The following is a 19783-nucleotide window of genomic DNA, read 5'->3' as shown; positions in this document are numbered from 1 at the left end:
TGATTATGTCACACATAAAAAAAAACAAGAATTCACTAATAATCTAACTTTTGTCTTCAAATAATAAATAAATTTCACATTACTGTAAAAACTGATTTTTTAAACCACAGGTCGTATCGTCAATGATGTAAATTGCTCATGTAAACCTCGCTGTTTCCAAACTTCCTTAATAGTGGTTAACGGTGCCAAAGAATGCATTGAAATAATCTGTTAAATTATTCTCTGATATCTAAATAGAAGGTTTGTGGCTTTAATAAGTGCAAAATGATCCAGAGTCAGTTTTACATTTACAACCCCAGGATTTGTCTTTATAATGAAATTATCTATTATTACCTTATTTGAAAGGGTCATGAATAATAATGTTGAGCTCTGCTCTGATTGGCTGTTTCTCCTTCAGTAGCTCTGTGTGTGTGTAAACAGATCTTATGTTTGAGTCTGTATCAGATTTTGAGGAATAATCAATTGTTTGGAGATTGTTAATGGACGTTTCTGAGTGCTAAGTTTGTGTTTTTTTTTCAGTATGGACCAGAAAAATGTAACTGTAACGTCAATAGTAGAACTTCAGCTTAAACGCTATAGCATATAGCATTAACTCAACGGTCAAAACTTTGTTTTTAGCATTGTAACAACATTGTAATTAATTTAATGTTGGGGGTGTACATGTTGAATGTAACGTCACAGTTGGTTTTATGTTGGTCTGTTTTCCAGCGGTCTTTTGCATGCACAATGTTTACATAAGCAGGAGGAAACAATTGTGTTTAAGGCTCATGATATGTCATTACCATGTAAACATGATTAAACCCCAATCTGATCTTCATACACAGACAGGAGCAACAGAATCCCCCAACCGCTCAAAAGACCCAAATTCTGTAACAGAAACATCAGCCAGGGTCTCTTACTGTCCACATGAACCATAGACGGCAACTAGATAACAAAACACACAAAAACAAATCATGACTTAAAAATATTTGTGTTCATAAAAAGAAATACAGTAATAATTTTTAGACCTGATCAAACCTTGGATGATAAAGGATTAGTGCTGATAGAGTTAAATATTTTGGCTATGAATAAATAAAACAAATGTGTCTAAACACTTAATGAATGATCAATAACACATGCTGGTTTCTAGTATTCAACAAACCCGTACCATATCTGCAAGAGCAACATACAGAAAGAAGCCAGCGGTGAGGGCCGAGATCCACTGTTGAGCGTCTGTATGTGTAGAGACGGACAGAGCGATGTACAAACCAATGAAAGATGTGAGAGCACTGCCGACATTTAACAACAGAGCTTTCTTTACAGACAAACCACAGCTTATCAACACTGCAAAATCACCTGCCAACAAATCAGAGGAAAAAAACTAGATTTACAAAGAGGAAATGTTTGCCACATTAATACCACAAGATTAACCTGAAACAAAAACTGATAAACACATTGAATTATCTGTTCATTATAAGAAGATTTATATATTTTGCAAAAGCAAAGTTAAAAGCATAACACTTTTTCCATTTTGGTGCAACATATTAACTAGATATGTTCTTAATCTTAACATGTTTTGCGAGAGATACCCATGAAAATTAATTTATGTTGAATAAAACATTTAAATCAGGTGAATATTATTGTTTTTGGCAGCATAACAATGTTTTTTCATTTGCACATGCAGAAAACACTGGAAAATGATCAGTCTGGGTTTATCTAGGACGTCTCGACTTAAAGTCAGCATTGTTACTGTACAAACCTGCTGACACTCGAGCTCTTGTATGTTTTTAACAGATTTAAGTTGATTTAAAGCATGACTGCGGTTCACAATCTTGGTCTAGCAACCACCAATCACCTTACAGCTTCTTCAACTCATCATTACATCATAGCCCACAGATTCAAACCCCACAAAACATAGACTTAAAAATAAGATGCAAGAGTCCTCAAATAGACATTCATAATCTAAAAAAACTTAATTTGGATGTTTTTAATAGAAACACAGCCAGAAATGTATCGTGTTGTGTAGCACCTTAAAGCCTCAAACTAACCTCCTGGGCAAGATGTTTCGTGACTAATATTTTCTAAGGGTTCATCGGGTAACGGTGACTTTTAGTGGTTAGATTACAGTTTACCTCAGAAACCCCAACACCAGTACTTATGTTACTCATAGCAAAACATACTCATCATAGCAGAAAAACAACTATTAGTCAAACATTTTATCAAACCGCTAGGTCAAGTCATAAGAGAAGACCCAATGATTGCTCCCTTAAAGATAAAGTTTCACTTTATGCCGATGACATAATCCTTTATTTTTCTGACATTACTAACTCAGATTATGAGCCTTTTATCCAGATTTAGCTTCTTTTCTGGATTTAAAATAAATTGGGGAAAGTCCCTTTTAGTTCCTTTAAATGACACGGTGAAGAAGAGTCCTCTTCCTAATAGTTTACCTGTTCAGTGGCATACTTCAAAATTTACTTCCATTGGTCTATCTGTTCCTCACTGTTTTTTAACTACTAGCTTTGAAAATTACGTGACACTTAACTCATGCCCCACCAGCCTTTTTTTAAATAGTTGCTCACCAGAATATTTTGAAGTGATTTTCACAAAATGCCTTCCAGGAAAATGTTCTTCTATAAACATACCAATACATAAAATGAAAGAACAGATTGTATGCTTTCCAACAAACAAAACGGGAAAAAAACATTTGTTCTCTTCTTATCACCTCTCATATATGGGAAGATTTCTTCAAAAATACCAAATTTTGGTGCAAAAAAAAAAAATAATTGCATGTTAGTAAAGTTACTTTAGTAAGAGATCAGATTAAGTATGATTATCAAAACATACACAGAGTTTAAAATGTTTTTAAATTAGTTTTTGCTTCAGTTTTTTATCAATTGGGTATTGGCCATCTAGTGGATAAGAGTGCAAATACAGATTACCGTAAAAACTCATCAGGAACGTTTCATTGGCAAGTAAATGTTTTCTCTTAATTGACAAGAAAACTTATCTATGGTGGGAAAGAGTTAAGAATAAAATACAGTCAGATCTGGAATAATAAAAACCCTGCAACAAATTGGAAATCTTGAAGCGGCCTAAAGTCATTGGGTGAATCAAACCATTTGTGACCCTCATTCACTTCCATAGTATTCTTTTTTCCTACTATTTACATTCCTCAAAATATCTTCCTTTGTGTCCATCAGAACAATGAAATACAGGTTTGTAAATGATGACCAAATTTGTATTTTTGGGTGAACTATCGCTGTAAGGCTTTTGTGGGTCCCTTTGGACCGACCTTTAAGATCTCACCCCATGACTCGCTGGCTCATAACCTTAAAGCCGACAACTAGCAATGTTTCTTCTATCTATTGCAGTCTCAACATGGAGAAATTAGGAAATCTGGATATTACTTGAATTTGGGATAGAGAGTTTGGAGCGCAGGATTATGGCTTTTACTGGGAAACAATATGGCATAAAGTATTATGTAGTATTTGCAATACGTAAATATTCTCTTAATGATAACTTTTAACAATATAATAAATAAACATGTCGATTAAATCTTTCTCTGTTTTTTTTTTTCGTTCTCTTTTCTCTTATTTCTATTTTATTTGTTATTATCATCTTTGCATTATGTATTGGACTAAGTTTGCTGGTACCCATGTTCACAAAAAAAATCTATAAATTATTGATGAAAAAAAAGATAAACAATCAGCTCAGTGTGTATATTTAGTTTGTGTGTGCATGTGTGTGTCAGGATTCCCAAGATTATGGAAAACCTGGAGATATGAGGGAATTCAAAAAGTGATGTTTTTTAGGTCTAGAAACAAAAAATATTTTTGAAGTCTCTGAAATTCTCTATGAAATAATTTTTTTAAGTCTTCCAGTGATCATCAATGACTGGGTAACGTCACAGTCTTGTGTAAGTGAAGAGTTCAGATGCAAAAACCCTTCAAGTGCATCTAACATGTTTTCTTGAAAATGAGTATTATTTTTATTAGACTCTGCCCACAAAGCTTTATTTCTGAATGACCTTAGGCTAGGATTAAGGGGATTTAAATCAAAAGTATTTGATGAATGTATAATACGTGCCCAGAGCATTTTGTTAATATCAGCGTTTAGCGGTTCTGAGCTCCTCAAATGCTTTGGTAAAAATCAATAAATGAGTTTGGAGAACATTGAGTGTTTTTGTTATATATGTATGTTTATATTGATATTGTCATCTCTCACCGAGCTCATGTGGGAGTTCATGACACAAAACGGCCAAAGATGTTGCCAGACCCGAACGCCAGGACACGGAGAACGCTGCACCCACCGCCAAACCATCAGCAAAGTTATGAATGCTGTCGCCGATGGTGATCATGTAGGGAAGCAGACGCAGCCCTGTGTGACATCAGAAAGACAAAGTTTCCTTTATGTTTATTGGTTTAAAATGTGCATTATTACATGAGTTGATTTAGATGTCATTCAGACCTCTTTTAGGACTGACTGACTCCAGGTAAGAGTGATTGTTTTTTTGTCCATCCACCTAAAAATGAATAATAAAATCAAAACTTGCTGACAGACAGGACTGTAGATGGAGAGATGAATCGAGTGCTGATATTTCTCACCAGTTCAGTCTGTGAGTTTGATTGATTTTCTCTTTTTCTTTGAAACATCTGCAGGACTTTACTGTGGTCACAGTGATGAGGATCTGACTCCTACAACACAACAGCAGATATTTATCTCAGATCTTCTTTATTACCATTTAGACTGATCCTGGATCATTGCTTCAGTTCTCAGGTGCTTTAGGAACTCTTTTAAACTTTGATTGGTTTCATAAGCTAAGACTTACAAGTTAGTCAACTTTTTCTTTTTACTTAAATACTGGTCATAACTTTTTAAAGTCACTAACATAAAAATATACAATAAATAAACGTTGGGTTGTTTAAACCAATGGCTGGGCATAGACACACATATTCAGTTTTCTCTAAATCTTCTTCCTGGCAGAGCATGTGAGCGGTGCGGAGCGGGAGCGGAGCGTTGAGCGGTGCGGTAATATTTCCATCAGAGCGCAGAGCCCATTTCCGAAAATTCCGCTCCGCTCGCTCAATACGCTCAGCACCGCTCGCTCATCCCAGAATGCCCTTTGGTAATTTGCTAGTTCGAGAATCTGTAAAAATGGCTAGCAATAAGTTATGGAGTTCAAATATTGTTTTAATGAAGTTGTCAGCCTTATATATAAATGAAAGAAATGAAACTAAGATGACAGAATAACTGTAGCGTCGTCTGCATCTAGATGCAGTTTTAAAGATTAAAATAACTTTAATCTAACTGATCAACACAAATACAAATATATTTGTACAACCCCAAAACAGAAAAAGTTGGGACACTGTAGAAATTGTGAGTAAAAAAGTAATGGAATAATTTACAAATCTCATAAACTTATATTTTATTCACAATAGAATATAGATAACAAATCAAATGTTGAAAGTGATACATTTTGAAATGTCATGCCAAATATTGGCACATTTTGGATTTCATGAGAGCTACACATTCCAAAAAAAGTTGGGACAGGTAGCAATAAGAGGCCAGAAAAGTTAAATGTACATATAAAGGAACAGCTGGAGGAGGACCAATATTTAGGAATGGGAATGTTGTCCCATTCTTGTCTAATACAGACTTCTAGTTGCTCAACTGTCGTAGGTCTTCTTTGTTGCATCTTCCTCTTTATGATGCGCCAAATGTTTTCTGTGGGTGACAGATGTGGACTGCAGGCTGGACATTTCAGTAGTCAGATCCTTCTTCTACGCAGTCTTGACATTATAATTGATGCAGTATGTGGTCTGGCATTGTCATGTTGGAAAATGCAAGGTCTTCCCTGAAAGAGACGACGTCTGAATGGGATCATATGGATCTAGAACTTGGATAAACCTTTCGGCATTGATGGTGCCTTTCCAGATGTGTAAGCTGACCATGCCACACGCACTCATGCAACCCCAAACCATCAGAGATGCAGGCTTCTGAAATGAGCGCTAATAACAACTTGGGATGTCCTTGTCCTCTTTAGTCCGGGTGAAATGGTGTCCCAGTTTTCCAAAAAGAACTTCAAATTTTGATTCGTTGGACCACAGAACAGTTTTTCACTTTGCCAAAGTCCATTTTAAATGATCCATGCCCAGAGAAAATGCCTGCGCCTCTTGATCATGTTTAGATATGGATGCTTTTTTGACCTACAGAGTTTTAGCTGGCAACAGTGAATGACACGGTGGATTGTGTTCACTGACAATGTTTTCAGGAAGTATTCCAGAGCCCATGTTGTGATTTCCATTACAGTAGCATTCCTGTATGTGATGCAGTGCCGTCTAAGGGCCCGAAGATCACAGGTATCCAGTATGGTTTTCCAGCCTTGACCCTTACGCACAGAGATTGCTCCAGATTCTCTCAATCTTTGGATGATATTATGCAGTGTAGATGATGATAACTTCAATCTCTTTGCAATTTTTCTCTGAGAAACTCAGAAAACTATTTTTTGCTGCAGCATTGGAGGAATTGGTGATTCTCTGCCCATCTTGACTTCTGACAGACACTGCCATTCTGAGAGGCTCTTTTTATACCCAATCATGTTGCCAATTGACCTAATAAGTTGCAAATTGGTCCTTCAACTGTTCCTTATATGTACATTTAAATTTTCTGGCCTCTTATTGCTACCTGTCCCAACTTTTTTTGGAATGTGTAGCTCTCATGATATCCAAAATGAGCCAATATTTGGCATGACATTTCAAAATATCTTCCTTTCAACATTTGATATCTATATTCTACTGTGAATAAAATATAAGTTTATGAGATTTGTAAATTATTCCATTCATTTTTTACTCACAATTTCTACAGTGTCCCAACTTTTTCTGTTTTGGGGTTGTACATAATATAACTGATTGCTTACCAGCATTAAAACCACTTAAAATAAAAACATTTATAGTTCTTTGTGTATGTACAGCAGCCACTCCGTGAATGAGGAAGCTGTAGCCAAAAACGCCGGTGCCTTTAGTTTTAACTGACTGAACACTTGACTTACCTGGACATTTAGATATTAAATTTTTTCATCAACAGTATCTGTGTGGACATTATAAACATTGATGATAATCTGCAAACTCGACTGATTCAGCACGTCCTCTATTCTCTATTTTCATAAATACAGTCTAATTTTAATTTCTTTAAGACACTATGTTCTGTTTTTACCATGCAATGTAAATTCGCACTTAAAAACCTTCTTGTTAAGAAATTGTTCTTCAATTTATTTTAGTTTTTTCAAATAATATATTTATATAATATTATAGTTTGTTAATCTTTTTCTCATAAGGGGAATGAATTGTTATAATATTTCGTAATTACTTATTACATTTATTATAACTTAAAATTGTGAATTAGTAAAACATGTGGAGGTCGTGGAAACAAATTGTTAATTTGAATTATATCCGTATCAGTTAAACTAGGTCTAATAGCCAACAAACAACTGTACATAACTTCGATTCATTAGCTAATACTTTAATTAAATGCAATTATCCAAGAACGTCAGTACAGAAAACAATTAGGCTTACTAAATATTTTTTTATGTCGGAGCAGGATCTGAGCGGGAATTGGTTTATTTCCGAGCGTGAGCGGAAAGTTAACGGAGCGCTTGCTTGGGCGGTGAGCGACTGAGTGAAGCGCTTGACCAGTAGAGCGGAATATTTAGCGGAGCGTCACACCGCTCCGCACCGCTCACATGCTCTGCTTCCTGGTGATATATTATGAATGTGTATAAAAATGATTTTCATTGCATTAGCATTTGGCAACATTCACTTTTGTGTTACACAGATTAACAGATCATAATTTTGTAGTTCATAATGTTAGATGTTGTAATTTTGGGTAAAAACTCCCTTTAACTTCACTTCATTAATGATTAATACAGTTTGAATGTGAATAATCCAAAAAGATCAAATGTGAAATTTTAGATTGAATGTTTTTCATGTCTTACTCTGTCGTGATGATGATTTTGTCGAGTGATGATAGAGAACACAGTTTCAAGCAGATAGAAGATGTAGATGCCTCCAACAACCACCAGGAGCTTGTAAACATAGTTAAAGGTTTCTGCTGAATGGTCATGATGATGGTGTTCACTGTCTTCATGTAAATGAAGGCCTAAGAACTAACACACACACACACACACACACACACACACAAACAAACACAAACACACACACACACACACACACACACACAGTAATTTTTTATTATATTCTGAAATATGAAAGCAATAATGCATAATGATTCATTTAGTCCTGTGAATCTCATACAGCAAAATATTTAATAATATATATTAAATATATATTAAATATAATTTTAAACACATTTAAAAAAAAATGGCCAAAAATATGTGTGCTGAAATATATTTTGAAATATTTTTTCGCCATTTTCTGTATATTTTGAAAAAAAATTAACCAATATTTTTTGGCCATTTTCTGTATAATTTGAAATATTTTTACCAAAGGTTTTTTTCACCAATTTTTTTTGGCCATTTTCTGTATATTTTGAAAAAAATGTATCAATATTTTTTGGCCATTTTTTGTATATTTTGAAATATTTTTGCCAATTGTTTTTTCACCAATATATTTTTGGCCATTTTTTGTATGTTTTGAAATATTTTTACCAAATGGTTTTTTTTCACCAATATTTTTTTGGCCATTTCTGTATATTTTGAAATATTTTAAACCAAATGGGTTTTTTTCACCAATTTTTTTTTGGCCATTTTCTGTATATTTTGAAAAAAAATTCACCAATATTTTTGTATATTTTGAAAAATTTGGGCCAAATGTTTTTTCACCAATATATTTTTGGCCATTTTTTGTATGTTTTGAAATATTTTTACCAAATGGTTTTTTTTCACCAATATTTTTTTGGCCATTTTCTGTATATTTTGAAAAAAAAGTCACCAATATTTTTTTGGCCTTTTTTGTGTATTTTGAAATATTTTTTACCAATTGTTTTTTTCACCAATATATTTTTGGCCGTTTTCTGTATATTTTGAAATATTTTAAACCAAATGGGTTTTTTTCACCAATTTTTTTTTGGCCATTTTCTGTATATTTTGAAAAAAAATTCACCAAATTTTTTGGATATTTTGAAATATTTTTGCCAATTGTTTTTTCACCAATATATTTTTGGCCATTTTTTGTATGTTTTGAAATATTTTTACCAAATGGTTTTTTTTCACCAATATTTTTGGCCATTTCTGTATATTTTGAAATATTTTAAACCAAATGGGTTTTTTCCACCAATTTTTTTTTGGCCATTTTCTGTATATTTTGAAATATTTTTACCAAATGGTTTTTTTTCACCAATATTTTTTTGGCCATTTTCTGTATATTTTGAAAAAAAAGTCACCAATATTTTTTTGGCCTTTTTTGTGTATTTTGAAATATTTTTTACCAATTGTTTTTTTCACCAATATATTTTTGGCCGTTTTCTGTATATTTTGAAATATTTTAAACCAAATGGGTTTTTTTCACCAATTTTTTTTTGGCCATTTTCTGTATATTTTGAAAAAAAATTCACCAAATTTTTTGGATATTTTGAAATATTTTTGCCAATTGTTTTTTCACCAATATATTTTTGGCCATTTTTTGTATGTTTTGAAATATTTTTACCAAATGGTTTTTTTTCACCAATATTTTTGGCCATTTCTGTATATTTTGAAATATTTTAAACCAAATGGGTTTTTTCCACCAATTTTTTTTTGGCCATTTTCTGTATATTTTGAAATATTTTTACCAAATGGTTTTTTTTGGCCATTTCTGTATATTTTGAAATATTTTAAACCAAATGGGTTTTTTCCACCATTTTTGGTGGATTTTTGCCAATTGTTTTTTCACCAATATATTTTTGGCCATTTTTGTATATTTTAAAATATTTTTACCAAATGGTTTTTTTTGGCCATTTCTGTATATTTTGAAATATTTTAAACCAAATAGGTTTTTTCCACCAATTTTTTTTTGGCCATTTTCTGTATATTTTGAAATATTTTTACCAAATGGTTTTTTTCACCAATATTTTTTTGGCCATTTTCTGTATATTTTGAAAAAAATGTCACCAATTTTTTTGGCCTTTTTTGTATATTTTGAAATATTTTTACCAATTGTTTTTTTCACCAATATATTTTTGGCCATTTTCTGTATATTTTAAACCAAATGGGTTTTTTTCACCAATATTTTTTGGCCATTTTCTGTATATTTTGAAAATAAATTCACCAAATTTTTTGGATATTTTGAAATATTTATGCCAATTGTTTTTTTTTACCAATATTTTTTTTGGCCATTTTCTGTATATTTTGAAAAAAATGTCACCAATATATTTTTGGCCATTTTTTGTATATTTTAAAATATTTTTACCAAATGGTTTTTTTCACCAATTTTTTTTGGCCATTTTCTGTATATTTTTTAAAAAATTTCACCAATATTTTTGGCCTTTTTGTATATTTTGAAATATTTTTACCAATTGTTTTTTTCACCAATATATTTTTGGCCATTTTCTGTATATTTTGAAATATTTTAAACCAAATGGGTTTTTTTCACCAAATTTTTTTTTTGGCCATTTTCTGTATATTTTGAAAAAAAAATTCACCAATATTTTTGTATATTTTGAAAAATTTGGGCCAAATGTTTTTTCACCAATATATTTTTGGCCATTTTTTGTATGTTTTGAAATATTTTTACCAATTGTTTTTTTCACCAATATATTTTTGGCCATTTTCTGTATATTTTGAAATATTTTAAACCAAATGGATTTTTTTCACCAATTTTGTTTTTGGCCATTTTCTGTATATTTTGAAAAAAGATTCACCAATATTTTTGTATATTTTGAAATATTTTTGCCAATTGTTTTTTCACCAATATATTTTTGGCCATTTTTTGTATATTTTAAAATATTTTTACCAAATGGTTTTTTTCACCAATTTTTTTTTGGCCATTTTCTGTATATTTTTTAAAAAATTTCACCAATATTTTTGGCCTTTTTGTATATTTTGAAATATTTTTACCAATTGTTTTTTTCACCAATATATTTTTGGCCATTTTCTGTATATTTTGAAATATTTTTACAAAATGTTTTTTTTTGCCATTTTCTGTATATTTTGAAAAAACAAATTCACCAATATTTTTTGGCCTTTTTTGTATATTTTGAAATATTTTTACCAATTGTTTTTTTCACCAATATATTTTTGGCCATTTTCTGTATATTTTGAAATATTTTTGCCAATTGTTTTTTCACCAATATATTTTTGGCCATTTTTTGTATATTTTAAAATATTTTTACCAAATGGTTTTTTTCACCAATTTTTTTTGGCCATTTTCTGTATATTTAAAAAAAAATTTCACCAATATTTTTGGCCTTTTTGTATATTTTGAAATATTTTTACCAATTGTTTTTTTCACCAATATATTTTTGGCCATTTTCTGTATATTTTGAAATATTTTAAACCAAATGGATTTTTTTCACCAATTTTGTTTTTGGCCATTTTCTGTATATTTTGAAAAAAGATTCACCAATATTTTTGTATATTTTGAAATATTTTTACCAATTGTTTTTTTCACCAATATATTTTTGGCCATTTTCTGTATATTTTGAAATATTTTAAACCAAATGGATTTTTTTCACCAATTTTGTTTTTGGCCATTTTCTGTATATTTTGAAAAAAGATTCACCAATATTTTTGTATATTTTGAAATATTTTTACCAATTGTTTTTTTCACCAATATATTTTTGGCCATTTTCTGTATATTTTGAAATATTTTAAACCAAATGGATTTTTTTCACCAATTTTGTTTTTGGCCATTTTCTGTATATTTTGAAAAAAGATTCACCAATATTTTTGTATATTTTGAAATATTTTTGCCAATTGTTTTTTCACCAATATATTTTTGGCCATTTTTTGTATATTTTAAAATATTTTTACCAAATGGTTTTTTTCACCAATTTTTTTTGGCCATTTTCTGTATATTTTTTAAAAAATTTCACCAATATTTTTGGCCTTTTTGTATATTTTGAAATATTTTTACCAATTGCTTTTTTCACCAATATATTTTTGGCCATTTTCTGTATATTTTGAAATATTTTTAAAAAATGTTTTTTTTTTCCATTTTCTGTATATTTTGAAAAAAAAATTCAATTATTTTTGTTGATTACTTTTGCATTTTTTTCATTTGAAAATATATTTCAAAATATATTTTGAAATAATTTTGTTTTTGGCCATTTTCTGTATATTTTGAAAAAAGATTCACCAATATTTTTGTATATTTTGAAATATTTTTACCAATTGTTTTTTTCACCAATATATTTTTGGCCATTTTCTGTATATTTTGAAATATTTTAAACCAAATGGATTTTTTTCACCAATTTTGTTTTTGGCCATTTTCTGTATATTTTGAAAAAAGATTCACCAATATTTTTGTATATTTTGAAATATTTTTGCCAATTGTTTTTTCACCAATATATTTTTGGCCATTTTTTGTATATTTTAAAATATTTTTACCAAATGGTTTTTTTCACCAATTTTTTTTGGCCATTTTCTGTATATTTTTTAAAAAATTTCACCAATATTTTTGGCCTTTTTGTATATTTTGAAATATTTTTACCAATTGTTTTTTTCACCAATATATTTTTGGCCATTTTCTGTATATTTTGAAATATTTTTACAAAATGTTTTTTTTTTGCCATTTTCTGTATATTTTGAAAAAACAAATTCACCAATATTTTTTGGCCTTTTTTGTATATTTTGAAATATTTTTACCAATTGTTTTTTTCACCAATATATTTTTGGCCATTTTCTGTATATTTTGAAATATTTTTGCCAATTGTTTTTTCACCAATATATTTTTGGCCATTTTTTGTATATTTTAAAATATTTTTACCAAATGGTTTTTTTCACCAATTTTTTTTGGCCATTTTCTGTATATTTAAAAAAAAATTTCACCAATATTTTTGGCCTTTTTGTATATTTTGAAATATTTTTACCAATTGTTTTTTTCACCAATATATTTTTGGCCATTTTCTGTATATTTTGAAATATTTTAAACCAAATGGATTTTTTTCACCAATTTTGTTTTTGGCCATTTTCTGTATATTTTGAAAAAAGATTCACCAATATTTTTGTATATTTTGAAATATTTTTGCCAATTGTTTTTTCACCAATATATTTTTGGCCATTTTTTGTATATTTTAAAATATTTTTACCAAATGGTTTTTTTCACCAATTTTTTTTGGCCATTTTCTGTATATTTTTAAAAAAATTTCACCAATATTTTTGGTATATTTTTAAAAAAATTTCACCAATATTTTTGGCCTTTTTGAAATATTTTTACCAATTGTTTTTTTCACCAATATATTTTTGGCCATTTTTTGTATATTTTAAAATATTTTTACCAAATGGTTTTTTTCACCAATTTTTTTTGGCCATTTTCTGTATATTTTTAAAAAAAATTCACCAATATTTTTGGTATATTTTTAAAAAAATTTCACCAATATTTTTGGCCTTTTTGTATATTTTGAAATATTTTTACCAATTGTTTTTTTCACCAATATATTTTTGGCCATTTTCTGTATATTTTGAAATATTTTTAAAAAATGTTTTTTTTTCCATTTTCTGTATATTTTGAAAAAAAAATTCAATTATTTTTGTTGATTACTTTTGCATTTTTTTCATTTGAAAATATATTTCAAAATATATTTTGAAATAATTTTGTTTTTGGCCATTTTCTGTATATTTTGAAAAAAGATTCACCAATATTTTTGTATATTTTGAAATATTTTTGCCACTTGTTTTTTCACCAATATATTTTTGGCCATTTTCTGTATATTTTTTAAAAAATTTCACCAATATTTTCTGTATATTTTTAAAAAAATTTCACCAATATTTTTGGCCTTTTTGTATATTTTGAAATATTTTTACCAATTGTTTTTTTCACCAATATATTTTTGGCCATTTTCTGTATATTTTGAAATATTTTTACAAAATGTTTTTTTTTCGCCATTTTCTGTATATTTTGAAATATTTTTACCAAGTGGGTTTTTTCACCAAATTTTTTTGGCCATTTTCTGTATATTTTGAAAAAAAATCACCAATATTTTTTTGCCTTTTTTGTATATTTTGAAATATTTTTACCAATTGTTTTTTTCACCAATATATTTTTGGCCATTTTCTGTATGTTTTGAAATATTTTTACCAAATGTTTTTTTTTGGCCATTTTCTGTATATTTTGAAATATTTTTACTAAATGTTATTTTCACCAATGTTTTTTTGGCCATTTTCTGTATATTTTGAAATATTTTTTCCAAATGTTTTTCCACCAATATATTTTTGGTCATTTTCTGTATATTTTGAAAAAAATTACCAAATGACTTAAATATATTATACATTTTATACAAACTTATATATTTTGCCAGAGGAAAAATACACTTTTTGGCCATATAGGTTGTAAAATTTGAAAATGTATTTGTTGCCCCTGAAATACATTTAGAAATATATGCTAATATATGAAGGTTATAACTAAATCTATTTTTAAATGAAATATTTTTGTAATTATTTGATTTACAAATGATTTACAGTGACTGAACTCTTTTGATCTGCTGGACACCTGACCTGTGTGAACTTGACAAGAAACTACTTCATACATCCACTAAATGTCACATTGACATTAGTTGCTAAAAGTCACTGTTTAAAAGCCTCAGAGGAAAGCTTTAGCAGCATTACCATGATATTTAGTATTGATGGCATTTTAGGGTTAGATGTTCTGTAGACAGGTAAAGTTTTACTCACCGATGGGATGAGATGTAGCAGAGCATCACCCGTCAGCGAACCCACAGCCAGACTGATACAGAACTGAATACAGAGCTCAAACACTCCACTACAGGAGGAAAACAACAACACCACCATACCAAACATGGCCATCAGACAAATGATGAGGTTCGCCAGGGTGGCGTATCCATATCCTAAACACAAATATCTCTTTCACTCATTCTTACACATGAATAAAAGGTCATTGTGTTTGTTATACACATTTATAGCATTAATGCTGGCCTTCAGAAACTCATCAAGCTTTAGTTTTGTTCAGTTTTTTTCTTTCTTATGCATGTATACTTTTTTGTTATTGATATTGGTAACAAGAATTATGAAAATTCAATGGTTTTAAAGATTTTAATAACATAAAAACCTTATTAAAAAGAAAACTCTACTGTGATAGATATCGTTATCATGATATAAAATAAATCCTGTGGTGCTATAAGATTTCGGTCAGCTCGCCCACCCCTAAAAAAAAGCTCATCTTTAGATTAGTCTGGATTTCAGACAGGCTCACAAACAAATGCTTGAATGAACTTAAAAAGGCCAAGAAGAATATAAATGACGATGTGGACGACTCACTCTCGGCTGTGCTCAGAAAGTCGGGTCTCGAGGCGCACAGACTGATCTCAGAACAGCTTTTACTGATGATCTGCTGAATCAGTGCAGGGCTGAGCTGGGTGAACTGATCTCTGGTCAGTGTTGAAACGTTCAGATGGTGGATCCTCAGCAAGTCTATGGCACTGAAACATGTCTACATGCAAAACGACACACAATAATCTACACATACATCACAAGCAAGCCATTCAGATTGTAGTTTATTGGTAGTTTTGTTTTATTAATAATAATAAATATTTCTAAATGAATAAATGATTGTGAGGTGCATGTGTTATTATAGAGCGTAATGAAGGGATCTTACAGAGTCCCTGTTTGTGTGGTTATGATGATCCTCTGTGTGTCTGCTGTGCTCATGATCATCATCATCATCATTATCATGATCCACCCCACCCAGATTCAGGATCTTCAAAAGCTCTTCAAAATCTGAGTAAGAATGATGTCATTGCAAATAAATGTCACAAAGTATCAGGATATTTACAGCAAATGCAACATTTATAAAGTTAACAGATATAAAGAGCATCATTGTGTTTTAAACTGTGACTGCTGCTGGACATGTCACATCATCAACATTATAGACAATTAAAACTTTTGTATGAAGAACTTGAAGCTTACATTTTTTAAACAAATCAAGCTTTTTTTCTATTTTGAAAACAACTATGTGCTTTAAAGAACGCAGAAAGCTGAAACACATGTTCAAATTACTTACACTGCAAAAAAAAAATTCAAGAAAAAAATTCTTAGTATTTTTGTCTTGTTTTCAATAAAAATATCTAAAGATCTTAAATTAAGATGCTTTTTCTTGATGAGCAAAACGACCCAAGAATGTTTTTTTCTTGAATTTAGTGTTTAAGAAAAATTTTCACGATTTTTTGCTTACCCCATTGGCAGATTTTTTTGCTTGTTTAGTGCACAAAATCACTGGAATTTGATATTTTTGGTCTAAAAACTAGACTTATTTTCTTGGGTCGTTTTGCTCATTAAGAAAAAGCATCTTAATTTAAGAATTTTTTGATATTTTTACTGAAAAAAATATTTTTTTTTGCCATTTTTTTGTATATTTTGAAAAATTTGTACAAATTTTTTTTTCACCAATATATTTTTGGCCTTTTTTGTGTATTTTGAAAGATTTTTACAAAATGTTTTTTTACTAATATATTTTTGGCATATTTTTTACATATCTTGAAACATTTGTACAAAATATATTTTTCACCAATATATTTTTGGCCATTTTTTTGTGTATTTTGAAACATTTTTAAGGAGAATTTAAGGAGAATTTTTCTTGAAAATAATTTTTTGCAGTGTATGGGGTGTCCCGTGAGAGGAACACCCGAGTTTACTACAAATATTTATCATATAATTTTCATCTAATCATGACAAACTATATATCATTGGAAAGGTCTAATACATATTTTAACACTGTTTTATAAAATAAATTATGTATGGACCCAGCAAGCAATTTGGCATTTAAAAGACAACTAAACAGCATTCAAACACAACCCAGGTGTCTACGCTAAAACAAGGCAAAATATGGGCTGTAAGTGAAAATGTAATAGAAGTCTAAAAAATAAAATAAATGAATAAATAACCAAACAGCTTGTTAGCACTGTTGACTTTGCTTACATGATGGATCAGACATCTCACAAGTTATTTTGGCAAAAACATAACCAAACTCAAGTTTAAATGCATGTTTTCAAAATCACTGAGTAATAGTTTTAAATAATCATGATTATGAGCCCTAGTAGCCACTAATATCATTTTGTCCATAACTAGACAGCATACAGACGGTTAAATGATAGCTGTCATTGTGATTATATGTCTGGAATGCAGAATTATAATTTCATACCATGCAGACTGAGATGATCAGTGTTGTTGAAGATGTAATCCAGAAAGTATTGTTGCTCTGGCAGGACGTTCGCTCTCATGCAGTCTCCACGCAGGACGTGATAAATGATGTTTCCCAACACGACATCCAGATGTACATGTGTGTGATCTTCATGATGATCGCTGCTCTCCTCCAAGATGTCATTCAGAGAAAAACATGGCTAAAAACAGGAGTAAATAAAAAGCATAAGATGTAAACCATGTTAACATGCTAAAGTTTTTTTTTATCACAATAAACCATGAATCGGTCTTGCGGTTATTTGGTGGTGGTATTAAAGAGTGGAGCATTCTTATTCTAGTAGGCATTTGATTGGATAATCATCTGTGTAGTGCAGGACGTGTCATTAAGGGTCTGATAAGTTTTAAATCCATATGCTTATAAAAGTTCACTAAAAGTACACTATAGCGACTTGACACTGAATTGATGTTACTGACCTCATGTGTGTTGGGCTGATTCTCTAAATCGAGAAACAATCTCTCCAAACCCTCATATTCTGTGATGCTGACATCAGCATGGGGATGATGGCTGCTGATGTTGTCGTTGTCATGGTTACCGTGGCCTAAAGTTGTTTGGATAAAGTGTTTGGTCTCCGCACCCCATCGTCCCTCACGTACGGCCCTGCAGGTCTCTGCTGGAGAGCTCAGATACAAACAGAGACCAGCAGAGGTCATGAAGAACTCCTCCATCTGTAGACCATCTGAACTACTGGAGTTACTCAAGACCTGAGACAGACCAGATACAGAGAGACACTACATACACATAAGAGAGAGAGAGAGAGAGAGAGAGAGAGAGAGAGAGAGAGAGAGAGAGAGAGAGACAGAGAGAGACAGAGAGAGACAGAGAGAGACAGAGAGAGAGAGAGAGACAGAGACGATCTCACTTAATTTATAATTGAGAAATAAATAGATTTGTAATCTATATTTGTAAGATATTTGCAGTAAAATATCCAAAAACCACTAGTCCAGTGTTATGTATTTTATCCAGCTGATTACTAACAATATCTGTAATGTTTTCAACTACTTGTAAATAATGAGAAAATTTCCATTCTAAACAGTGACCTCAATATCCACTAATATCCACGTTACCCTTTGGTACATTTGGTACATAGAAACCACATTTCGTTTTGACGAACATTACATGAAACATTACACAATGAAATAAAACAATGTGATCAAACGCAACATTTATAAAACTTGATTACTTTACATCATCTGTTAACACAGCGGTTGAGTTAAAGACAACTACTCCCATCATTCCACGCTGCTTCAGAGTGTCATTAATCTACGTCATTGTTATTATTTTGATCGTGTGCCCCATATGTGCTAGATGTCTCGCCCGTGCTGCTGGCCAATTGAGTGGAACGTCCGCATTTGGCGGCCATCTTACCACAGGCAGCTCGCTCACTCGTAGCATTGCGTTTAATGGAGCATGTACTTTTAAATGACCATAACTTTTCTACCGTTTTTCAAACTGTTTGGTTTGTTATAAATGCCAAAGATGTACCTATGACACTGCATACTTATACTAAAAATCATGAAACATGTTAAAGCATCCAGAATTATAGCCACGTTAATCCCGTTTGTAAGAAACCAAACCGTTTGAAAATTGGTATAAAATTGAGCAAGTTATGGTCATTTAAAAGTACATGCACCATTAAACACAATGCTACGAGTGAGCGAGCTGACTGAGGTAAGATGGCCGCCAGGTGATGACGTCGTTAGAAAAAAAATACTAGTTACACCAATTGACACAGATCAGTTACACCACATTGACATTTTTGCAATTATCCCCCAAATATTCTTTCAAAATGAAATAAAAACAGAAATTTTAGACTTGGTCCACAAAAAAGAGAATGTATGCAAGTAATCTGCAAATATATTTTGACATTTTAACCCTTTTACATTTAATTGAACCATACGGACACAAAATAATTAATGTCACGTCATTGACCCATAAACTTAATAAACTCATTCAATAAACCTAAAATATATAATAATATTCATAAGCTTTACCTTTTTACAGGACACATCTGAGCACTGCACATGTTTCTCAAGCTGATCACAAATCCAATGAAGCGCATCTTCTGTGAGGATCTTCTCACCTGGAGCCACCAGATCCACAATCTTCATGTAAATGTCCTTCATCTCACCACAGACTCCAATGAAGAGAATGAAGCAGAAGACACAGAGGACAAAAACACCTCCAGTCTTCATCATCTATGAGCTCTGTTAGTTTACTGTACTGATGTAAGAGTGAGAGACAGGGGGAGTTTTATACCTGCTCAGGTATCTCATACTGAACTCTGATTGGTCAACAGAAGAGGGTTGGAAAGAAGAGCACCCCCCCATTATAGGGTCGTAATATAAACAATAATAATAATAAAAAAACTATATTTTTTCTCTGCTTGTAATTTCTTAAATATGGGTATTTTCTTCAAAAATACATTATTTTAGAAAAAA

The 19783-nt window shown here is 30.7% G+C and overlaps 1 protein-coding gene across 1 annotated transcript; it reads right to left on the bottom strand.

Moving 5' to 3' along the window:
• Positions 1–698: 698 nt before the first annotated feature.
• Positions 699–19748, bottom strand: LOC135771399 (zinc transporter ZIP4-like). Its single transcript, XM_065281630.2, has 11 exons — positions 19337–19748; positions 17286–17484; positions 15744–15865; positions 15407–15578; positions 14804–14976; positions 7973–8143; positions 4587–4676; positions 4450–4504; positions 4207–4359; positions 1148–1335; positions 699–924 (listed from the first exon to the last, which is right to left on the bottom strand). Exons 1-11 carry the CDS (start codon positions 19538–19540, stop codon positions 796–798), a joined length of 1656 nt encoding a protein of 551 aa, XP_065137702.1. The 5' UTR covers positions 19541–19748; the 3' UTR covers positions 699–795.
• Between the last annotated feature and the right edge of the window lie 35 nt (positions 19749–19783).

Source organism: Paramisgurnus dabryanus, chromosome 19 (assembly GCF_030506205.2).
Source record: "Paramisgurnus dabryanus chromosome 19, PD_genome_1.1, whole genome shotgun sequence".
Lineage (NCBI taxonomy): Eukaryota > Metazoa > Chordata > Actinopteri > Cypriniformes > Cobitidae > Paramisgurnus > Paramisgurnus dabryanus.
This window is presented reverse-complemented; position numbering and strand designations above follow the sequence as displayed.